At 42.3% G+C, this 25,036-nt stretch overlaps 1 protein-coding gene across 1 annotated transcript in view; it reads left to right on the forward strand.

Moving 5' to 3' along the window:
* Window positions 1-25,036, forward strand: part of ABCB7 (ATP binding cassette subfamily B member 7) — an 83,840-nt gene that overhangs the window by 29,531 nt on the left and 29,273 nt on the right. Inside the window, exons 3-6 of the mRNA XM_090059711.1 lie at window positions 233-319; window positions 7,757-7,876; window positions 21,959-22,091; window positions 22,569-22,837. Coding sequence (XP_089915837.1) covers window positions 233-319; window positions 7,757-7,876; window positions 21,959-22,091; window positions 22,569-22,837 — 609 coding nt within the window. The remainder of the gene's footprint in view (window positions 1-232; window positions 320-7,756; window positions 7,877-21,958; window positions 22,092-22,568; window positions 22,838-25,036) is intronic.

A 25,036-nucleotide genomic window follows, 5' to 3' on the forward strand; every position in this document is an offset into this window, starting at 1 on the left:
TTTGCTGTATGATACCATTAACATTTATGCTACAGGATATGATGCCTTCTCATACTGACTTTAAGAGCAAGATGCTATTCTTGGAATGTAATCTCCGTTCCTTTTATGATAACACTTTGCTGCTGTCCTTTTGCCATGATTGTTGCATTGAAGTTAGAGATTAACTTTTGCACACCTTTTTTAAGATATGATTCTTGTAGTCACTGTATAATTTTTTTTCTTTTTCACACAGCATCTCCCAAAATGGCCGCATACAGAAAAGAGAACATGTTGGCATGGTCATGCAGGTGGAGGTCTCCACAAAAATCCAAAGGAAGGGGTAAAAGCTTGATTAGACAGTATTATTTGGAGTATCTGAATAAATAAAAACACATTCAACTTTTTAAAGACTTAAGCAACTGAAAAAACAGCAAATTGTCTTCACAGCTTAGACTTCAGTCTAGTCTAATTAATAATGTTAATTGTGAATTTTGGCTTACTAGCTCTTGAATTACTAGGACTGCTCCATACATTTTTTACCAGTTAAGTTTTTTATTTAAAAAAAAAAAAGGAAAGGTCACATGTTGACTTGAAATCTACCTCTGGTATTTTAGCATATTTCATGATAAATACATTTCATTATAAATTAATATGTTGTTTTATTTCTGTTGGTCAGTGGCATTTCTAAGACTCAACATTTGAGGTGGCAGGAATTTGCTTGTGGATATGAGTTAGTGGAACAGTCACTCCACCTACATTCAGTACAGGAATAAAAATAAACTTGTTAGTTTATAAATTGACTATAACTTTGATTTAATTTCTTAAGACGTTAATGCATACAGTTGTGTGCTAGCAGTTATGAACAAAAAAAATCCTTCATGTTGAAAGAATATTATTAAAGTTGCAAAGTCAAACTCTCATAAGGTAGGACTGCATAGAATGAAGTTGTACATACGGATCTAATTCTCTTGTGCATTTTGCATGTTGATATGTAATCTTTAGCTATGTGATCATCGTATGCCAGGTTTTCATGAGCTGGGGGGGGTGGTTCCTGTAAGAAAAAAAAAATGTAATCACATCACTAATAGGTGCATTGTGAAGCACACGTAGGATAAATTAAGGTTCATAAACTATCTTTAATTCTGGAATTTCGTAACATCTGAGTACTTGACTTTTGCCACCCTTCATGCTTTTTCTTTTGTGTGTGTGTGGGGGGGGGCTCCCCACAAGTTTATTAGCAAAAACCTAGGAAATCTAAACATGTGTGTCATGTTGACAGCTATGTGGTTCATGAGCAAGGATGGAAACTTCAGGCCCACCTTACAGACCTCTTCCCCCTTAGGCAGACAGAATAGCTGATGAAGGTGATAGGCTGTTCTCTCCATAGACCACCGCTAGAAGATGAAGCATGCTTTGCCAGGAAATGCAGAATCTTGGTCTTGTACCAAACACAGTATGGGAGTGCTGCTGAGGATACAGACCGTTTTGCCTGTTTCTTCCCTAGCACGCTTTCAGCTTGATCCCTTCTGTCTTGTCCCCTCCAACCTGCCTTTTTTCCCTCTTTCTTTTTAGGAGTTCTATTCCTAGTCCCATTCTTCTAGAGTTCCTTGTCCCAGTCTTCTTGCTGAGTAAGACAATGTTTTCACATCCCATTGTCCCAGGTAATCCCATTTTTCTCTTCCCCCACACCTCCCCATCTGTCTGCCAGCCCCCTTGGCATGATCTACTCCTTTTTCCTCAAACTGGGTCATCTTTTGTCCCTTTGTTTTTGGATTGCATTGCTTCCTCATCCAAGTTTCCTGGATATCAACGAGGTGTAACGCTGAGCAGCTGAGAACAAGTACAGGAAGTGTGGCTTAACCTCTTTAGTCCTGAATGGGAATGAGCTTGCTCTTGCTCCTTAGGGATTTGTGCATGTACAGACCGGTGGCATGTAGAGGCTGTGAGGGGATGAAGCATGAGAATGGCTTTACATGCTCTGTGAGGATGAAATCTAAAGTTTCCATGTCCTTGCCACTCCAGTAAATATGCTGTAGTTGCTTCCAGTGCTATAACTTTTTTATTTTCTTGACTGTATTAGTCAACTGTTTGTTAAGGCCTGAAATTTGTTTCTCCAGAATTCCATGGAAAAAAGCTGCAGCCCTAGTATGTTTCACATGGAAATTCATTTCACATGCTCACCTTTATAATTGACATTTTAATTCACCACTGGTGGAGGCTGATAGGCTGTTTCCTGAAATGCAAACCTTTTTCAGCTGAGATGCATGGACATGTAAATGTCATTTGTCGTGAAAGCTTAGTAACACTTAGTCCTGACACTTCTTCTTGTAAATAATCACAGAGAAGGAAATCTACAAATACCGACAGGTTTGAAGTAGCCTAGAAATTATATTCCAGACTGACTGGTTCAGTCTAGAAAAGAGGTTGCAAATTCCGTTTACTAGGATGCTAGAAATATTAAGAGTGTGGATTCTGCCTTCAAATTGGTTAGGAATGTGCTAACCAGAGTTTTGGCAAGCACTTTTTTTTAAGATGACCTAGAAGGGCATTTAAATACTTAAATATTTAAATAGGAACTTTCTTTTGTTAATGAGTAACTTGTCTTACAAAGGAAAAAACACAATTCCATGAATACTTATATTTCGGTAATTACAGATTAATGCAACCACACCAAGAATAGTTAGCTTGGCCTCTCTCAGAGAAGTGCTCATTATTAGGTTGCTGGGGAAAATAACAAAAATTAGCAACAGGCTACACAGAGTGGGTTAAAAGTGAAGGCCAAGAGTAAGACTCAATGTATCAATCACAACAGTTGGGCAAAGGAGTAGATAGGCCACCTCTGTGCTTCCTGAAAGCAGCTGGGTCCAGTTTGTCGGTTGCAACCAACTGGGCTAAAATTAGGGCTTTTGGATATTCTGATTTCTGTGCATTGGTAAACTAGCTTAGGGATGGCACTCAATGCACAAACATCCCTGACTGTCTGGGAAATGTGGCTTGCTGTCACCTGAGGATTTTTCTAGGCTAGGGAAAACTGCAGCTGACCACATATGCCTGCATTCTAACTCTGCAACTGCTGGAAGGGGTATCTGACCCTCTTTCTTTCCATCTGCACAATGGAGACTGCATTAACTTTTTATGCAGTATGCGTCATCAGAAGAGAGCTGTTCTGGTGGTTTTTCCAGAGTTTGTATTCTAATCTCCTACACACTAGGTTTACAGAAGTTAATACTCATTGCATGCGAGTGTTAAGACTTTTGCTTAAAAATAAAGTAAATGCTTTGCCCCTTCATAGAATATGGAAATAGTTCTTAAACTTGAGCAAAGCAAAAATATACTAGGTATAAAATGTGTGCAGCATAGCCAACAAAACAGACACACAGGCAGAAGTGCCCATTCTTGTCACATCCCCTCCTGATCCAACCTTGCATGCTCTTCCTGGAAACAAGGCGCACACATCTATTTCTGGGAGGAGCATGCAGGATTGAACTGAGAGTCTGTGGCAAGAATGGGAGCTCCTGCATGTTCTAGGTTTATCAGATAACCCTAATGTAGTAGCCACAATCCTTCCCAGTCCAGCTCTGCAGAGGGCACACAGGGTAGTTTCACCCTGTTGCAGTGGTGGGGGTACCTGTGCTGCAGCACCCCTGAAAGACTTTCACAGCATTTTTTGGTTTTGTAACCTTTCAGAACTCTCCCAAAGCCTTTCCTAGTTTTTTAGCTTTTATTGCTTTTGGGTTTGTCCTCTAATAATTTTCCTATACAGTCTGACTAGGCAATAGCAACATACAACTCTCCAATAACTCTGGTAGCTTTTATGTTAATACGACACCAGCTTTTTACTTTCTTTTGACCAGGGATCCTGTTTTTCTCTGTTTAAACATTCAAAATTCTCTGATTAAGACCCCCAGAATCTGTGTTTATTAAAATGAAATACTGCATGTCAGTTGAACACAATATTTTATTGTTATAGTTACAATTTTAAAGCAGTTTGAAAGGCTACCAGTGCCTCTGTCATTATAATAAAATAAATTCTGAATACCTATATATTTTTGCATTTGATTTTGGTATTTTTACCATAGAAAATCAGAGTTCCCCCTGCTGCCTTCGCTCACCTGGATGCAGGTGCCCTCCTGCTGCTTTGAGGGACTGGGAAGCTCTGATATGTCAGTGCCCATCACTCCTGAGCCACAGCCTTCCCCAGCCCCGCTACTGTCCAGTTGCCATCCCCCCACACTCCCCTCAGCCCAAATCAGCTCCTTGCAGGCTGGAACTCTGCCAGCCTGCGAGGGTAAACGTGTGATTTCCTGTGTTTTTTTTTTTTTCTCCTTTTGAAGGATAAAGTCTCTGTTTTTCTATTGCAAATGGAAAACCTGGATCTCTGTTTCTAACACGTTAATGGTGCTCAGGAAAAAACTCTTCCAGCTGTTTAGATTATGAGACTCTGCATATTCATAGCTAAAAGGGAAAGATTCATGCACATGTTGCTGGAAATAATGCCTCTCTTCTGTGTAACTAGGGATAAGTAGAAATATGTTGTTTTGCACCCACTGCTGACTTATGAATCATCAGCTTATCCATTTTCTAAACGCTATGTGAAGAGTACTGCTTATTTACACTGCTCAGACACATTCACAGTTGTTGACAGTACATACAGTATCTTATTAACTTTTATACTCTTGTTGTCTTTGAAGATGAGATTAGAAACGCAAAAGAACCTGCTTTTTCTGTGCACTTATAAGCTTAAGTTTGTCATATTTGTTTCCCTTGTTGTTTTAAGAGCCTTTTCCCTTCAAAACAAACTACTTTTTTCCCCTTTGGTTCTAACTTAGCTTTAACAGTGAATTTTAAATTGAACTTATGTCTTTCTCCTGAAATTGGGGAAGGTACATGAGATTCCCTACTGTGGGGAACATGAAAATGTTGAAACATCCATCTATTTTCATGGACTCCTTTTTAATGAAAATTCATCTTGAAAAGGGCAAACTTCTTTTCCACCAAGCATTGCTTGAAATGAAGAGATTAGCACACATGGGTGATGGGTAATTCAGTCTACTAGCTAGTTGCTGGCCTCCCTTCAGCTTTAGATAACCTTTCTGTCTTTCAAGATTACCCTTGGGTGTCCAGCACTAAAGAATGAGTTATTGGTAGCTTTCCAGTGCAGTTCGGTGTGTTCGTATTATTCCTAACTGTGATATGTATTTTTAATGACTTAATGCAGCAAGTAGACTTTGCTTTGGAATTCAAGAAGCAAAATTTCTCTGCTTCTATTGCTAATCTATCCCCCTATAACTTCATGTACTTTTTCAAAAGGGTTTGCATTGGAATATCAGATTTGGATTTGGCCTTAGTTTAGAAAGAAAGGTAGGAAGATATTAAATAAAAACAAAAACTTTATAGAACTATTTAAGCCATGTACTTTGGAGCTAGCTTAATGGACTCATAATGCATGATTTCCCAAATTCAGAACCACTTCTGTTAAATGAAATGGTGACATTTTATGCACAATTAAGCCAACTAGAACAGTTTTCTTGCTCTTAGCCGTAACTTCACTGTGTGCGCATTGAAAGAATCCCACTACACAGTGTAGAATGTCCTGAAAGAAATGGCAGAACAAGGTTCATTGCCATTCTGTTAGGGAAAAAATGTGGCATGAAGCTTGTTTAAATGATTAAGTTTTAAAAACATTTCAGTTTGCTTTTGGACTCTCATAATTTAAACTTGTCAAGCAATTTCACAGATGCATTTGAGTTCTTATAATCTTAGAAACTGATCTGTAGAAACCTGTATGTTCTTTATTAATAAATGCAGTCTAATACTCCTAACTCTCATTTCCTGAAATCCATCCAAATCTCTCGTCACACGCTTTTTGTTTCCTTCCACTCTTCACTTGACTTCTTCCAAACTGCTACATGTACTTGAAATGGCTTCTTGTGAGATGAAATATAGGAGCATGTTACATACAATCTAGGAAAAACTAACTGTTCCATTTATTATCTCAGCTGACTAAATGTTTATCTTCCTTGTTTTGTATCTCCTTATATATTTGACATACATATTTCCTTAAATGGCTACGAGAAATGTATAATAATATCACCTTTGGAAAAATAGGAACATAGGAATTGCCTGACTGCATCAGACCTGTTGACCATCTAGTCCAGGGGCCAGCAGCAAATACTTCACAGGAAGTTGAAATCGCAGTGTAAATTGCCCCATAGCCGCTTAGCTGACCTCTGTTTTGATATCATCTTAACACCTAATAGGTTTAATTGTCTTAACTTCCTGTTCTGTGATTTATATCCACTCCAAAACGTTTCCTTGTATTACTCCAAAGCTCTGTTGAATCTTGCCAGGTTCTTTGCCTTGGTGACATCCTCTGGCAACAAATTCCACTGTCTAATCAGACACAGAGTGAAATAGTATTCCTGTTATTAAATTTGAAATTGTTCCATGTCAGTTTCATTGAATGTCCCCTTGTTCTTCTACTATGGGACTGGGAGAACTAATAAAATGGTAATGGAAAATAGATCATTTGAATCTGAACCTCTTAACACATTTAAGAGATGTTACTGGGGGTCCACTGATAGAGAGTTTTTGGGCCGATACTGATCTGATTTCAATATGCAGTCCCACAGTGTGGAAAGTGGCATCTGGCTGGTTGTGGGGGATGCAGATTGTGGCCCCTGCAGTGAGGGAGGGAGTCGGGCTGGGGTGGGCCAGGGGCAGGTGCTGCCTAACTGGTGTGGGGCAGGGCATGGGACAGACCCACGGCTTGTCCAGGGGGCGTGGGGAGAAGGGTGGCAGCTCCTGCTGCTGCATACACCCTGGGAGCTGAGGGGGGCATATACCCCCAGTTCTGTGTGGGGCAGGGTGGGCTGCTATTGTGGGCTGGGGTTAGGGCTGCGCTGGGCTCTTCTTGTTGGGGGAGGCTCCATCCCATGTCCCGCCCCTACCCCAGCCACATTCCCGCTTCCTCCCTCACCACCAAGGCCTTGATCTGCACTTTCCACCTTTGCTCCTCCCCCCACAACAGACTAATCAGCTGGACCCGGCTGCTCTCCATGCTGCCAAGCTGTATTCCTGGCCGCCTGCGTGCTGCTCTGTGGCTGCACACATGCATGTGGCATTTATTAGCCACATTATCAGCCATATCAGGGGAAAAAAAGCCAATTGCTGATGCTCTCAGTTTTTCTCATATCGGTGACAGTCGTATATGGGACAGATTATCAGTGCGCCTCTAGATGTTACCCTCTTCAGAAGTCTAGAAGTTATTGCAAATGGTATGAAATTATGATGGCCAGTTTATAGTTTGTAAGTCTCAGGTGGTTAAGAAAGCAATTTTATTTTTTTCTGCTTGCATCTGATTTATAATACTTCTAGTTAAAGGCATAATTATTGATTTGTAACTTTCTCTTTTTCAGGTGCTAGTGTTTAAATATGAACTCCTAGTCCCAAAAATAATCCTGCCTTAGACTTTGTGGGATTTATCGAGTAATTTATTTTAGATTAAAGAATGAGTTTATGACTCTGCAGACCTTTTCCCTCATTCTTCCTGTGCTTTACATATCTTTATTTCCTTTATGCTTCTATTGGTCTTGGGTGTAGTCCTGTAGGCAGTAAGACAATATACTGCAGTTTCTTAATGAGTTTAGATTTTGAACATTTTGAATAAATTTGGTTTTGTTTTAATGAAATTTGCCTTGGATTTATACTTTGTTTCTTTCACTTTAATATTCTAATAAGATATGTATCTCTCTCTTTTTTTCCTTTCCAATAATAGCTGAAGGAGGTAGATGCCAGGAAAATTATCAAAGCGATGTTATCATACGTGTGGCCCAAAGATAGACCAGACCTACGAGCAAGAGTAGCCATATCTCTAGGATTTTTGGCAAGTGCAAAGGTAAGAACTGTTACTCAGTTGTACTGGTGTCAGGTGGAACTCTAGTGTCCCTGTGCAGTTCATGGGCAGCTGCTAGAAAAGGGGCTCTCAGGCACAGGTGTGTCTCTCTTTTTTTTTCTGGCTGTGAGATGCTATTAAAACTTTTGGAGTCTCTGGGGTATTCCTGGTGCTGTAGAAAAAGAAAAATGGAAAAATAGCTTCATTTGTACCAGATAGTGTAGTCCTGTGTTTTTAGCAATCACTGTACTATCCTTTATTTAAACAAAAGGTCAAAAGCAGAGGAACAGAGTTTAGCTCTGTTACAAGGCAGAAATAATGGTTTTGCATTTATTTTGTTTTTAGTCGCTGAAAGAATCCTTTGTGTTCCAACCCGTAGTAATTCTGTGTTGACCCATTCCCAGGTATTTGGAGGAAAACAGGCTCACAATAAACTTCTACATATTGTTAAAGGAAGGACAGAGTAGGAGTAATATAAAAGAACAAGTGGTTATTCTCTTTATGTACAGATGCTTTTACCTTGGAAAACAAGTGCACACAAACTCTGTGACTGCAAGGTGCTGTAGAGCACATTCTTGTTCTTTCACTGAAACCAGATCTCAAACTATTTACCTACTGAATTGAGCATACTATATAGAAGTTAAAATTAGATTTCCACTGCGATAAGCTAGCTTCTTGCAAATGGAGTTAGAGGGTTTTTCTGTGGAGAAAGTCTGTCCTGGCAAGAAAACAGCTTCAGTACTGAAAGTAGTTGAATAATGTATCAGCTTATTGGCACTCAGCAACAATATGGAAGTTGGGAGGAAGAAACAAAATAGAGCCACAGAGGTGATGAAAGGAGGGTACTTTGAAGAGAGATGTTTGTTTTGAGCTCAAGTGGAAAAACTAGTCTTTGGCTTGCAGCTTTGTCCTACCATTAATCTCTCTTAAATGGATAGTATGGGTATGTTCTCAACAGATAGTCTTTCTTTTTCAGTGTTGTGCAGGAAGCTTATGATAACCCAACTAACAGTGTAGAAGCTGCCATTGAGGCTTCACCTTCTTTGGCTTTTCATCTTTGTACCTCTGAATCCAGTAAACAGTATTCCCAATCTGCTCAAAATCTAGGTGCCATGAAGGGCTGAAGATAAAATTACACAGGTGCTTGCATGGTGTATTTACCTAGTACTCATGAAAATTTAGGTCTTTGTTTGTTGTGTGTCTAATGTGAATGCTCTCCTTATGCCAGGCAGCAAATCCAAAAATTCATTCTGAAGAGGGCTGTTTTTAAAAGCAGTCTGATTTATTCTTTGCCATCAGTGGCAGAAACGTACCCCCTCAGTGGAAGGTTAGATTCCTGAGCCTGCTTCTACGTGATTCTGCAAGAGGGCCTTCAGTCTGTTTTAAGCGATGCTACAGGTAGTGATTTGGGATGTAGTAAAATGAGAATGAAGGCCAGCATGCTTTACTACCATAAATAGGTCTGTACTAGACGCCCTTCTTCTTAAGCCCAGGTTTGCACCCAGCATATGGTTCACAAACTGCTCTTTGCTCCATTTGTGCCAAATCACAGTAATGGTGATGCACTGAAGAGATCCTGTTGGGTTTTTTCCTTTCCTTTCCCTGCACTATTTCCATGTATCATACTTACTTGAATTTAAGATGAGGTTTCTAAAGTGGTGGTAGAGGATGTAGGTGTGGAGTAGGTGCCAGGTGATACAGCAATCGCAGGGGGATGCAGGTGTTGGAGTGGGGGACAAAGGGGCAAATACTAGGGGGGCAAGCAGCCTGGGCTGCAGAAGGGGGGGCACGTGGCAGTGGAGCAGGTCTGGGGTCTGCAGGCACCGGTGGGGGAGTGGGGCAAGCCACTTGATGGGGGTGTGTGAAGCTTCGGTTGCCTATTTGATTCAGAGAAGATTCAGCCCAATTCAGAGACTGAATCCGAATCAAATCAGGAGACCAAAAAAAACCTGGAGCCTCTGAATCGATTAGGAAAAGATTTAGAAAAAGATGTGGAAGGCAGTCTTTCAGGGGAACAGAAACTGAGAAGAGGGAGGGGGAGCAGGGCACGAAAGACTGACATCTGTAGCTGGCCAGTGACTCTAATCTTTCCATGATTCCCTTTCCAATCACAGAGCTCTGGGGGAGGGACATAGAAACAACACACAAGCCTCTGTCTGCAGCCTTTCTGTGCCTTTTGTGAGCTGTTCCTGCCTGAGCATCAGGAAGGCCCCCAGTTGCAGGCTACCATCCCTGCTGTTTTCATCAAAATCTGCCAAAAAATGTCAAAGGTATTTCAGTGATTTCCCATTACAGTCTATGGCTGAACCACTGAATCAGTGCCGAATCTTCCGAAGATGATTCAGCCGAATCAATTCAGGACAGTGATCTGAATATATGAATTGAATCTCTGTCCTCTGAATCAGCCAGATCCGAATCAAATACTTCCCTATTCGCACAGGCCTACCATTGACTTTGCTACCCACTGGCCTTGTCCTACTGCTTGCCTCGCTGCAGTGGTAGGAGGTGGAGGGGTTACAAATTTAAGATCGCCTCTCCAAAGGTAGACTCTGGACATGGGAAATTGTAATGCATTCATACGTTTTTCCATCTAGAATGTAATTATTGGGGGCATATCTTAAATTCAAAGTCATCTTGGATTTGGGTAAATGTGTTGTATTGCTTTTCTCAACATCTGAAACAAACTGAGGCAGACTAACAAGAAGCTATTTTTCACAAGTAAGAGTGACTTCCAAGTAGAGAGAGAATTTTGGGTTTACCAGTTCTTCTGAGGCTTTTTTTTCCTCCCTTCCAGAGACGGAAGATGGTCTTTGTTTCCTTTTTGGTCACTATAGTCTCACAGCTGTTTTTTGACTATGGGGTTAGCAATACATGTTTGTTTCTGAACAGAAAGCAGTAGTATTCCTAAGGGTATTTCTTGGTCACTGATCATATTGGATTAATTGCATGGTTTTACTGGTTTCTGGCGTCACATGAAAACAGAATTGAAGCTGGTCAAAATTAAAAAATTCCAAAACCTGCTTTGGAAAAGATCGGTATGTTTCCATTCTGTTTTTCAAAGCAAAACAGTATAGCTAGTCTCATACCGGTATGGCCATGCGGCAGAAAGGGTAGAAGATCTGGAGTCAGTGGTTAATATGCGGGGCAGAACTGTACGAGAGCTGCAGGCCCTCGGGTTTTCCAGCAGCCTGTCAGGTGAACCAGCAGGAATCCTGTCAGAGCCCTGCCTACTGAAAGGTTTTCACAAAATGCTTCTTGACAAATAGGAGGTTTCCAATGAAAAATCATTCTGATGCAAAGTTCTCAACAGTTGTCATCAGAATATTTATTATGGTGGCTGAAAGGTTGAAAGACTCATGTGGATGTTTCCTGTCTGTTGTTGCTGATGCTCTTTCCAACTACATGCTGTTGCTACCATATCTGTCTCAGGAACTGTTTTTCATAGTTTCTTTTTTTTCTGCAAAGCACTCTTTAAATCTGTTCTCCAGGAAAATAAACCAGTTTATGCTGCTTAATCTGTAACCTGCCTAAACCTTGTACAGGGAAAACCTTGTGCAGTTTTCACATGGAACTGACGTGGTGCCCTTTGCCCTGTTCATTCGCATGATTAGTCCTTGTGTGTTTGATGGGTATTAGCAGGTTATTGTTTAAGGCTGTTTTTAGTGTAAGACATTTAAGGTATCTAATTCCCATCATATTTACTGTAAACTCAGTTTACTTTGCCCGCTATAAACTTGCTTCTGCAGGACTTCTATTCTTAGAATACATTATGTGTTGTGGCCAGTTATTTGGGGTACTTTTAGGGTGTTTTACTCTGTTTCTGTTTGGATCTGGAATTTAGTGCAATTCTGTTTCAGAACTAAGAAGGCAGTGTTACATTGTGGCTTCTCAAAAGCCTAGTTACATTCTGCTTCTACCCCATTTTGGAGCTAGGTCGTTTGTCACTGGGGAAAAAAAAGGTATGGGTTATTCCTACTAATAGAGCTCTTGGTGCAGTTCTTCCTGACTGGCTACCGCACAGAGTATGACAGGAGAGGGTCTGCTTCAAGGCCAGTAAAGTCTTTTTCTTAGAAGACTCTTGGTTTATAGTCTGCCTGATATATTTTACATTCTGTATCTTAAATATTTATAACCTATTGAAACTCCAGCCACTGGAAAGCTGTGGGAGAGGGGGTATTCATGAAATATAAAATTTAGATACAGTGAATAATGTGCATGGGGGGGATGTAATCTGTACATTCCCTTTCCCATTTCTGTCTTCTGTTACACTGTGTAGTTATTTTGGCTGCTTCGTTTTCCCTCTCCATCGCCAATGCATTAAGTATCCTTAGGAGCTGGATTAAACACATGGATTTGACAAGAACTCCTGTCACCTCTGTCAAATCTGCAGTGTTTTTTGGCCTTTTGCTCATGGACTAAATATGCATTATTCATGACCTGGAGAAATCTTTCACACTCTGCATTTCGACTGACTGCTAATTTTATACGTTTTGGAGGGGAATTGTTTGGCTAAAAGGGCAAGAGAGGAATGTTGCATGCTGATGGTAATTTGCAGAGCATGATGATCATATCTATCTGTCTAATCAATTAGGTATGTATATAAGCTCAATTATAGTAATACTTGAGCATCATCTGTTGTTACCTTTTTAATCTAATTATTTCTTTAACCCTTGTTATCTGTAGAAATCTTCCTTCATTCCTCCTTTCTTTGTTCCTTTCTTTCTGAGAAGTCTGAAGTAAAATCGATTTTAAATACTAATTCCCTGTGGCCTCCCCACAGTGGAAAAAGGGAAGTTTCAAAGTCCTCCCCACCATCCCCTCTTCCCCAGGTGCCAGGGAACTTCTTGCATCTCTCCATCCATCCTTTCTAATCCTGTTTTTCAGCAGTCCTCCTTCCCCGAGGGATGATGCTATTTCTGCTCAGCATTACCACCATTAGAGTTGAGTGCAGAAGTAGGTGGGCTTCCATGCCCAAAGGGATGCAAAGTTCAGACATTTGTACCAGTATCTCTAGAACTAGCTGTGCTGTAATGTTAATGGACACCTCACTTTTCTGGCCTACTGGCCTGAGATAGTTATCATTTCTTTTTAAAGCCACTTGTAATAAGAAAGGAATCTGTAATATTTGTGCTCGAAAACTGAGCACAGGATAAACTGAGTTATAGTTTCAAATTACTCCTCTTCAGAAACTTGTGTTTGAGTTGCGCTGAATTACTGGTGAAAAATGAGTTCATTTTAGACCATTTATATCATATTATATGCTTGTTCTTGGTGGCTCACCCATCATTATTAATTGAGAAATGAATAGTGGAAAGAATGAGACACAAAGTGCCACTTTTCTGCCCTAAAGAAATTGTAATTGAAGACCGAGGTGCTGTGCTACTATAAAGTAATAAAATCACTTTAAAATATTTAAATCTCTAATTTTCATAGTATAGTATTGCTACCCAGAATATTTTATTTGACCAGACAAATCTTGGGGTCAAAATAAATATGAGACTACACTGCAGTGAGTAGTCAGAGCTGCTTACGTCTCCAGTCAAATTGGAACCACAGGCTGCTTACGGACATGGAAAAAAAACCCAAAAACAAACCAATGCTTTACTTTCAGCTCAGCACACCCCCACACCAAGCTCAGTGCATGCCCAAAAGAGGCATTGCATCAGTTTGACCCGGCTTGCCCAAAGTCTACATAGATTACGCGCTTCAGGATGGCTTTTCGGCATTTTTATTTTTTAAAACACCAAAAAGCCCCACTGAAGCACATGATCTATACAGAGTGGGCAAGCCAAATCAAACTGACGTGCTTCCTCTTCTGGTAAAGCAGTGGTTTTTGGGGTGGGGGTTGTGTGTGTGTGTCGGGGGGGGGGGGGGGGGGGGGGGGGGGAAGGTTCCATGCCTGTCAGCAGCCATAATGCTTTACTTCAAACCAAGGAAAAAATTCTATAACTCTATGAATGTTTGGTTTGAGTCTTCTAATCAGAATTGTTCTCAAACAATCATACTATATAAAACCTAGTGAAAAGCATGCTGATAATACATATAAAATTAAAATAATGGCCAGCAACTCTTGAGACGTTACTGAAAAAACAATTTAAATTTTGTAAGTAAAATCTGTAGGAGTATTCCATGTATTCCTCATGGCATTGGCACTTAGCTCTGTCATAGCAATGCAAAACTTAAAGTCCAGAGAATTTTAAGAAACTTGCTAGCAAAGGGGCAAGCAAAATATGGCCTGCAGGCTGGATCTGGTCTGTGAAGCAGTGGCCTGTGGGGCCCCTAAAAAAATTTAGAAAATCAATTATTATCTGCCCCTGGCTGCCTGTCAAAGATGACAAGGCACCAGTGGCAGCAGGACCTAGGATGAACCAGTGACAGGACCCAGCAGCAGGAAGCCCAGTCCCACCCCCATCTGGAAGCTTCTGTCTAGCAGAGGCTTCTGGCCTGCGATCCTATAGCTGTTTCCCTGCCCTCCCTCCATCCAAGAGGGAAACTGAGATAAGAACAGGTGGAGGGAGGGGGGTGGGATTGACAGCGCAGCAGGAGCTGGCCTCACCATCACCATGCTGAGACTGTAGGAGGCAGCAGGAGCCAGCCTGGCCTAGCTCAGTCCCCGCTGTTCTTATCCGATTCCTGCTGCACCATGCATTCCTGGCCATGCAGCTGGGAACCATGTGTTGCTGGCTGGACTGGCTCCTGCACCATGCAGTTCCTGGCTGCATGGCCAGGACTGCATGACACAGCAGGAGCCAGCGGGGAACCGGAGGGGCCAGGCCAGGCTGGCTTCTGCTGCCTCCTGCAGTCCTGGCCATGCATCCAGGGACTGTGCACTGCTAGAGAAGCCAGCGGGGGTGGGGGGAGCGGTAGTGGCGGGTGGAGAAGGAAGGGAAGTGACAGGGGAAGGGCAGCAGTTGGAGAGGGGGGAAGTGGTAGTGAATGGGTGGGCAGGAGTGCAGTGTCCCAGGGCCAGGGCTGGTGGCAGCAGAAGCCATCTGGGAACTGTGGGGGCCAGGCTGACTCCTGCTGCATTCTGCAGTCCTGGCCATGCAGCTGGGAACCGCATGCTGCAGGAGTGGCAGGCGGGGTTGGAGGGGATCAGTGGCAGCAGGTGGGAAGGAAGGGAAGCAGCCGGGGAAGGGCAGCAGCGGCAGGCTGGGAAGGAAGTGGCAACAAGTGGGCTGGTGCGACACCCCCCCACCCCCCCCCACCCACCCTACACACTCACAGCCCCCCCTCCCCACAATGTACAAAAGTAAGACTTCATGTTAAGCTATTATGCAATCACCTCTGTGTACAGTACACAAGACGTATAAATCAGGACAAATATATATATATATTTTAAATTAAATTAATGTACAGCAAAAGCTCTGTTATCTGGCACCCCTGGGGAATGGTGGGTGCCAGATAACCAAATATGCTGGTTACCTGAGAGGCCCAAATAGGTATCTTTGCCTGTTTAGGCTGCCGTCCCTCCCTGACGTCAGTGTACCGGGGGATGGGGAGGTGGGACCCCTGCGCAGGCTGCTGTGCCCTGGGCTGTGGGGGCTTGGCAAAACCAGAAGTGCCATTTCTGGTTTCACTTTTGCCGTGTCGACTGGCATCCTGATTAATGGAGGATGCTGGTTTCTAAAGTGCTGGATAACGTGGCTTTTAGTGTATGTTGTTTGATTTTTGGAATGTAATTTTTTTTTTCTAGTTCCAAGATGGTAAACCCCCTAGCCAAAAGGACTACTTTCAGGGGCGAGGGGAGGGACTTCCAATGGCAAAGGCCAGAGATTAGGGGGCAGTACTTCCCATTCCAAGATGATGAATGGGGGGGCGGAGCACCTTCAAGTGGCAGGGGTACCCCTGTGGCCCTCCACAACTCACCAAAACTTAAGTGCCCCCCCCCCGCCAAAATAATTGCCCACCCCTGTCCTAGTATATCTAGTATGGTATATACTTTTTGTCCCAAAGTGTATATAAATTAATTCAGATCTTTGAATTCTGTGCCAAGAAGTATAGGCTACTAGAAAGGTTAGCTGAGTTTGTCTAGTGTAGGGGTGTCCAACCTTTTTGAATGTGGGGCCAGATCATGAACTTTTTATCACCCAGTGGGCCGGAGAGCCATATTCAAACACCCTCTGTCCTGGGCCAGAGAGACCCTGCCTGTGTAGCTGTACTGCACTTACCTGTTACTGCAAAGTTCATGGTAGCTGCTGATGGGCAGGGACAGGAGGGACCCATTCTGCATCCAGCCAGCTATTGCCCCAGAGACCGAAGGGGAGAAATAAATAACTTCACATCCCCATCCCCTGAGCAGTGCAGCCCCATGAGCCAGCGCTGCCTATGGGGGGCTCGAGCGAGGAGGCTGCTGCACCGCAGCCCCTCACCCTGCCCGCCCGCATGGCCCCGCTCACCGTGGTGCCTGGCCGCCCGCGCACGCAGCCCCTGTGGCCTCAGCGCTGCGAGCCCAGAGTGCGGGGTCCAGCAGACACCGGCTCCCGCTGCCTCGCCCCACAGAGGTCACGCCAGGACCCCGCCTGCCAAGGCCCCCGCCATGCTGGCTTCCCACATGCACACGGCTCTGCCACCGCTTCTGCTGGCTGGTGCCAACCGGGACGGCCTCCTCCCGTCCCCAGCAGCATGTGGGAAGCCAACTTCAGCTGCATGCTGCTCCGGATGGGACAGACCCACCCGAGTCGGCACCAGCCAGCAGAGGTGGCAGTGGAGCCATGTGCCACTCGGGACTGACCACAGCAGGTCGGGGGAAAGTGCTGCTGAGCCCCCTGCTGCTCTGGCTGGGCTCATCGTGTCCTGAGCGGCACATGGCTACTCCTCTTCCCACGCACACCGTGTCGGCAACATGAAGCTGACGCAGTGTGTGTGGGAACCTTGTCCCTTCCCCAGCCCTTCAGCAGCCACTAGGAAGTTAACTTTCATTTCCCACTGCAGCACCGTGGGCCACGGAAAATGCCTTGGCGGGTTGCATGGCAGCCCGTGGGCCATATGTTGGACAACCCTCGTCTAGTGGGTAGGAGCCTGAAATGTAGTTCATATTGTGTAAACTTGATCTCATTGGCTTTAACACATTGAGTCATAAAGACCCAGTTTAATAACTAACTCTCATCTCTTTTTGGTATAAACCTAGTGAGATTAACACATTTCTTTATGAAAAAAAATGACAGAAATGCAGACTGAGTTGATTATGAATGAAATGCAATACCATGCTGCCTTATTCTTATTCAAGTTTCACCCTTAGGGAGTCAGAACAACTGTAACCTGAGATACAGCTTTAAATTTTATTAAAATAGTCTTTTGGGTAGAATTATGTTGGTGTGAAAGGAGACATTCCTACAAAACTGTAGAGTGTTGCCAGTTAAATTAATTGAAAGTTGAGAACTGCAGTGTAAGGAATACAACTCATTTCTTTAGTAACAGAACTACAGATATTATTTTAAGTGTACTTTTAAAATATATCATACAGTGTAGCTGCTTGAAAAGTAAAATCCCTCAAGAGGGTTTTGTGAGAATCTGTAGTAAATCAGGACAATCTGCATTACAATACATTTATTTTCTACTGAGCACGCTCTCCCAGGAAAACCAGCATTTTCCAGTGTTGGTCATCACTGTAATACAGATTGTACTGTAGTCTTCCTTATTAAAAACAAAATACTACAGGAAATTGAGTTTCAGGACAAATAACTCCCAAGGGAGAAGTAGACTTTTTTTTGTAATCTGAAGGGTATATGGAAAAATTTAGATTCCAAAACTGAGTGCATCTGTCTTTTTAAAGCTTCAGAATTTTGATGTTGCATCTCCAATTCCTCAGGGTGTTCTTAATGTTTTATTTTTTAACAAGAATGGCCTGTTCTTCATTTACTACACACTTTTGAAATTGCCTGTCAGTATATTTGGGGGATGTTGCTGAGGTTTTCTGCATACCAGTTGAAGCTTTGTCACTATTTTCACAAGCTAATGGGGAGGGAAGGAAGGAGAGTTGCTGACTTGGGTCTTATCTTGCATTACTTATTTGGGATAAACTTCTGTAGGAGCTTATCCTGAATAAGATCTAAAGGATCAGGCCTTCTGTCAGAACTTAGCAATGAATTCTCCAAAAATGAATGCATCTAGATGCCGTTGGCAGACAATTCTTTGGGTGAATCTGATACCTTTTATTAAACCAACTTAAATAGCTGGAAAACACTTATTAAGCAAGCTTTCGGGTTCAAAAACCCTTCATCAGGCTAAGGAAGTTTCTGCAGTTGGTGTCATTCTCTTCTATGGGATTATCTCTTCTGGGTCATACTTTTAGACGATAGTTCTTGGGATGAGCATGGCAAAGTAGAGAGAAGGGATAATTCCCTTCTAACTTGTACAGTTTTAGTTCTGGGCAAAATACTTTAAGTAAACAAATAAGTTCAAGTATACAATAATTTAGATTTTTTTTAAATCCCTTAAACTGATTTCAAAGCAGGCATTGCAAAAGCTCCTGTCCCTTTAGCGCATAAGTGCCTGTCATCCCCTCTGCAAAGCATTTTCAGTACTATAAAAGTTTGAAACTCCAGTCTGTTTTCCCCACTTTATAACTTGTTTTCAAGCTTTCACATCAGTGAGATCTTCAGCATTTCTCACTGCAAACTTGAGTAATCTTTGATTTGCTCCCCTAACACTAGAGTCTCAATCCTCACTGGCTTCTCCAGGTGCTGTTAGATTTCAAATAGTAACAACCCTGGGTGCCAAGAGCAAAAAATTGTCATTGGAAAAATATTTTAAAGTTTTGTTTGTAAATCCTGACAATTCATTGAAGGTTCATAGGTAATCTCCCTATAGGATTATTTTTTATAAACTATCTGCTTTTCTAGTAGCAGAGCATCTATACAAAGTTAATTCTTTGTAAAAGTACCTTTCCTTGCTGTGCTTTAGAGATATTAAGTCTTAAAACACCTGTTCGTTTGCTAAGAAACTTGTATCCCTTATTTACCCCATATCGTCTTCATTTCCAAAAGTAATTTAAATTGCTGAATACTTCTGTTAGTTGGAGCTAAAATTAGTTGTGTTGACAGTAAATTCTTTATAGCTGGTATAAATGTATTTTATAATAATGTCATTAATAAGATTTGGGATTTTTATGTTTTCTTAAATCTTACAAAATTTTTGGGGTGTTACAGCATCTAATGTTTGCAGGTTAAAGAACAAATCTTATTCCTTGGTCAGAGTTCTTCTTCCTAAAATACAAGAAATGCCACTGTTCTCTCTTCATATAATATTCAGTGATATATCATGTGTGATAAGGTGGAGTGTGTGATTGGAACTGCTGTATGAAAGTTCACATTGTTGCAATAATTCATAGCACTCTGTAGAATGGGAGTCTGTTATACTCTGTACAGAACTATATAGCCAAAATGTGTAAAAAGATTAGTAGCTGTAAATTACTGTAACAGTGAGCATGTCCACACCCCCTAAGCACCCCCCTAAGGTGCTGTTGTTATGACGCAGTCATTTAGTACTTCCTTTTGGGAGTACTAAATGACAGCTCAACATGATTATTTTGAGCCAGTATGTCACCATAGCAATGCACTATACTGAAGGAGCACGTTGCTACAATAGTATAGCGGCAGCATCATGATTTTTGCCCATGGACGCTACATCGCTGTGGCACATTGCCATGGTGTTGTAGCATCACGTGTAGATGTGCCCAGTGGAAAGCACTGGACAGGTTTTCCTCGCTTTTAAGTGGATTCTGTATATGTGACTTCACTCTTATGTGATTGCCTTTTTTGTACCCAAAATTCATTATATGCCAGGTAAATTCACTCTTATGTGATCTGCAATAGGTAAGTTTATGGGGGGAGAGGAAAGGGCTGTGGGGGCAGATCAAGGCCCCAGTGGTGAGGGAAGGAGCACAGGGCACAGGCAGAAGCAGGTACTGCAGTGACTGGGGCCTCAATCTGCTCACTTGCTGGTGGTGAGGGAGGGAGTGGGGGTGGAGCTGGGGCAGGCATTGCATAGCTGGGCTAGGGGGTACAGCTTCTGCTGCTACAGGCTGTTGCTGTGGGGTGGGGCTAGGCCCCAGCCCCAGTTCTGCCCTCACCATGGTGGGGGGGAGGGGGCAGGTTGAGGCCCCATTTCCCCCTGCCCCTGGACCAGACTCTTAAAGGAGTTGGTTCAGTACCTGTAGTGTAGTCCTATTAGTAGTCTCACCGTCGTCCAATGAAGGTCCTACATTCCTGAGGCTCCGCCACCCCTACACCCTCTTCCGTTCTGATCAGCCAGTTGGTCTTTCAACATGACCTCGGTTCCAATCAAAAAAAAAAAAAAAAAAACACCCAGGAAACTAAGAACACAAAACAGGCACTCCTGGCCTGAGTTATTGTTCCGGCTGCTTTTAGCCAAGAGCAAACCAAATTGACTTTCGTGAGGTCAGTCCCTCTTTTCTGCCCCTTTCCCCTCTTTGGTGACTCTCTCTGAGCCTCTTGTTGAGGTTGCCACGATTCCCTTTAGCACATTAGGTCCATCTGTGACACCATTTTTGGCATGTGCCACTTTTACATGCTTTACGGTACCACAAAATCTATTGTGCCCTTCTATTAGGGATATTACAGTACAAAACTTTGCTGGGCTCCACCACCTCCCTGTGTGGAAACAAACAGTTCTGAGCCCTGCCGGGTCAGCAGTCTTTGCTCTAAGTTCCCTCAGTGGGGCTTACTCTCTGCAATAGTTTCCTACTGGCTCTCCACGTGGCTCTCAGGGTTCCCTGCAGCGTATGTCGCCTCGCTCCTCCTCCTCCTTCCTGTTCTGCGGTCCCCGCTCTTGCCTGTTCCCGGCTCGTCTTTATACCTGCGATGGAGCTCCCTGCCCCTCCCCCCCAGAAACACCTGGGTAAGGGAGATTTCTGCCGGGCTTTTTGGGGCTGTGGACCTGGGGTCACCGAGCCTTTGTTTAGCCCCTGTGCTTTGGAGCCGTGGGACTCTTTCTCACACCGTAGCAGACTTACCTGCTACTGATGCAGTCGAGGTCTTGAAACATATCCATATCTGTTATCTTGTAAAGTGGGTTCCCTTTATGCAAATTTGAGTTATACACAGTTTTTCAGGAACGCATCTACCGCATAAAGCAAGGGAAGCCTGTACACATGAAGCAACAGTTACTGCTAGAAGAGATGTAGGGCCTGTCAGAGGAATGGGAGTGCTTGCCAATTTTCCTTGAAGTCAATGGAAATTTCAGGTGTTCACCTCTCATAAGTTGGTCCAAAGTTAGCAAATTGGCACCCTTGCCAGTTGTCATCCAGACTGACCATTTCTGTAACTGAAATGTTCACAGCCAATAGTGTCTAATGTTTTAGGCTAGGGACAGCAATTATGCACAAACTGGCATAAGTGATCAGAAACTGGTTCAAATCTGTAACACGGCAGACATTCAGTGTACATAAGCCACTTACAAAATGTCTGAAACCAATTTAAGATAAACCTGGATGGATGTAGTATCAGACTTAGCTGATTTAGGTTAAATAAGTTTATTGAGCTTGTCCCAGATTCCCTCCCTTTCAAGCTGCCTGCTCCAGCTGAGCTGGGAGGTGTGCTCTAGCACCCGTTGGCTTCTGGTGTGGGCCACTGCAAGCAAGTGGCTGCATTTCCGGAATCAAAAATTAATGTCTGTTCACTTGCTTATCGGTTCAATCTACGCAGTTTAAACTAATTTGGGAAGATTGAATCAATTCAGCCTTGGGCTTTTTGACTGTCTGTACTTAGTCTTAATGATGCCATAAATATGCCATGAATTGTCTTGCTACCTTATATCTCCCAGTTTTGCCATCACTTCAATGAGTCTTCGGAGTGAATCGGAAGTGTTTTTTACAGCGAGCCATTTAATTTGGATGAAAACTGATATTTAAAAGGAGCAAGGTATAAACTAACCCTGCTACTCTGGCAGTACACATTTCCTAGTGCAGAGATTGTTATTTTTGGAATAAGGAAAGCCATCCCACTGTCACTTAAGTGGTTAATAACCAAATATAATAATTGTGGTTAATTTAGGGGAAATATTTATACTCCATAAATAAACATTTTAGCATATCCTGAGTAATTGCTGTTTTTATGCTTTTAGACCATGAATATACTGGTTCCCTTCATGTTTAAATATGCAGTAGACAACCTCAACCAGATGTCTGGAAACATTCTGAACCTAAATGATGCATCAAATACAGTTGCAACCATGGCAACAGCTGTTCTGATTGGCTGTAAGTGTGATTCTTTAATCTGTCAACAGGTGTTTAACTTTTTTCACTAAGGGTTTGGAAGATTGTAGCTCCTGACTTCATTTTTCCTCTGCTAAGCATTTTGTATGGCCGTTTTTGTTATTTTTCCTAGTCTGTATTGATTTTCATTACTAACATTCTGTGAATTAAATTCTCTTGTCCCACCTGAGGACTAAAATGACGCATATAGAAATAATCTCCAGTAATAAATTATCCTATAGACTTTACTCACTTCTGGATGTGTAATCGAGTCTCAAGTAAAAATTGAATTAACATTTTTAAATAAAAGATGTACGTGAGGCCTGTGTAGCAGTGAAGTATAAATTATCCTGAGAAGAAGAAAAATGTTATAAATATGACAGAATAAGGTTTTACTCTGTATTTATGCATCAAGTTTTTGGGGGGCTTTTTTGGAAATGAGAGAAATAACTTTTTAATTTCTCTTAAATCCCTTTTTAGATGGTATTTCAAGAGTTGGGGCTGCCTTATTTAATGAAGCTCGAAATGCAGTATTTGGAAAAGTAGCCCAAAATTCCATCAGAAGGATTGCAAAGAATGTCTTTCTCCATCTGCATAACCTGGATTTGGGGTTCCACCTAAACAGGCAAACAGGAGCTCTTTCAAAAGCTATTGACAGAGGAACAAGGGGCATCAGTTTCGTTCTAAGTGCTTTAGTATTTAACCTGGGACCCACCACATTTGAAGTGGTGCTTGTCAGCGGAATTTTGGTAAGTTATTTTTACAGAATCAGAATGCATGAATAATACAGAATTGGGAAGAATGATGAGTTTCTTGCAACAGCTTGCTCTGTATTTGCAGACTGGTGTCAGTGAAAGCAAATACACTCCGAATTTCAACTTGTGCCTGCTCAGACTTTTTAAAAGCTTTTAAATAACTTCAGGTACAAAACGTAGCTTCAACGTTTAGTTTTTACAGTCATGTTTACATTACAAGTTTCAAATTTTATTTTCTCTCTCCTGCTTTATGGGGAAAAGCTAAGACAGAAGAGTAAAGTGACTTATTTAAAGTGATATCAGATTTATAAAATTGAAGAAGGAGATGAAACTAGGCAAATACAGGGAAATAGTCTCTGCAACTTTTTTTAATGAAATTAATGTTTTATAGTTTTAAGTTGTAAAAACAATTTGTGGAGTATTTCCACATGAATATTATATTGTTTGTTTTGTTTTATTTTTTTGTTCCTGGCTTTTTAATGGACTATACCCCTTTACTGCATTTAATTTCACTAAAATTTTAAATTAAAAGTAATCTGAAAAGCAAGCTTCTTCAGACCTGCACATTTTTAGATTTTCTTTTAACAACGTTTTTTAGTAAATTTAAGTTTACCATCTTATAAGGTTAAGGATGTGTGTTGGTAATTCGTGTTAACAATTAAAATGTAAGTATGCTTGTGTATCTCAGAGGTAGAACTAGATAAAATTAAAAGGGAGGAAGTTTGTTTAGCTAGCTCCTTCAATGGTATTTTCATTGCCCCTTATTTTGGATTATCACATGAATATTTGATTATTGGTATTCTTCTTTTCTTAACAATATTCTTGTAACTGACCATATTTACTTGAATCTAAGATAGGGTCTGTGTGTCTGCCCCCCATTGTCTTAGATTCAGAAACAAACAGGGTATGGAGGGGCAGTGACTAACTCTTAGTCTGGGGTCTCCAAGCCTACCTGTTGCTCTGCCACTTCCTTTCCTCCCTATTGCCCCTTTAGCTTTCTGTTTCCCACCTGCCTCTTTGCCCCCTATCACCTTCCCCATGCAGCACTGGCTTCTGCTGGAGGCCCTGCTCCGGCTGGGGGCAGAAAGCACAGAGCATGTGATGCCCCTGGCTCCAGCCCACCTATCCACTGGCAGCTTTGGCCCCAGCTTTGGGATCGGGGATGAAACTGCCACTGTACAGCAACTGCTGCATGGCTGGGCTGGAGCCAGAGGCAACACGTGCTCTGCACTCTCTGATCCTGGCTGAAGTGGGACCCCAGCAGGATCCAGAGCAGTAAGAGAAACATAAGTAGGGGAGGGGAGCTATAGGGAGGAGTAGCACGGGGGCAGGTGAGGAAGGGAAGGACAGGTGTCAAGAGATCTAGGCACCATCAGGAGAGGCAGGCATCAGGGGGCACAGACCTGCCCAGGGCATGTAAGAGGGAGGGCAAGTGTCAGTGGGAGGCAAGCAGGGGACACATCAGAGGGGTGCAATTGGAGGGGCAGGTGGCAGGCAGTTCAAGCACCACAGGGAGAGGCAGGTGGTGGGGACAGACCTGTTCTCCTGCTGTTGCTAACCCTGCTGCACTAGTGGTGTAGAGAACAAATTTAAAACAACCTTCCAATAATTAGCTTATAGACATGGAAATTACAATATGTATATATTTTCCATTTCTAGAATGTAATTTTGGGGCTAGTCTTAAATTTATTTGTCTTGGATTTGGGTAAATTCACTAAGTGGCAAACTTCTCTTATGGCTGTCATAATTATTTATATTCATCTTGCTTATCACCCCAGCCTTATCTGTCTGCTTCTCTCAATCTTCTACTCTACTTTTCTTATGCTGTTCACCAAAGAAGCACTGTGGGAAAGTAGTGATTTTTTTTTTTTTTTTTTAGTTGGTTTGTAAGGACATTGCAATCCTTATTCATATCCTTCTTCCTGGCTGTCCTGTCCTCCTAAGATCTCTGCAAGCAAAGCCATTTTATTTACTTTTAATGCTTAAGAAGTTTTTGGATGCCCTTCTTCACTCATCAGAGTGCATTAGGTCTTGTTGAGTTATTTTCCTGTTACCACTCTTTCTTTTGCCAGTCATCATTACTGTCCATTGCTGTGCTTAGATTTATGCCTGTTATTGATTTTATAAACTATTCAGGGTAGGGACTTGCTCGCTCTGTCGCTGTCTCTCTCATACCCTAGTGTTAAAATTTTG

The sequence above is a fragment of the Crocodylus siamensis genome, chromosome 8 (genome assembly GCF_052110815.1).
Source record: "Crocodylus siamensis isolate JL-2025a chromosome 8, ASM5211081v1, whole genome shotgun sequence".
NCBI lineage: Eukaryota > Metazoa > Chordata > Crocodylia > Crocodylidae > Crocodylus > Crocodylus siamensis.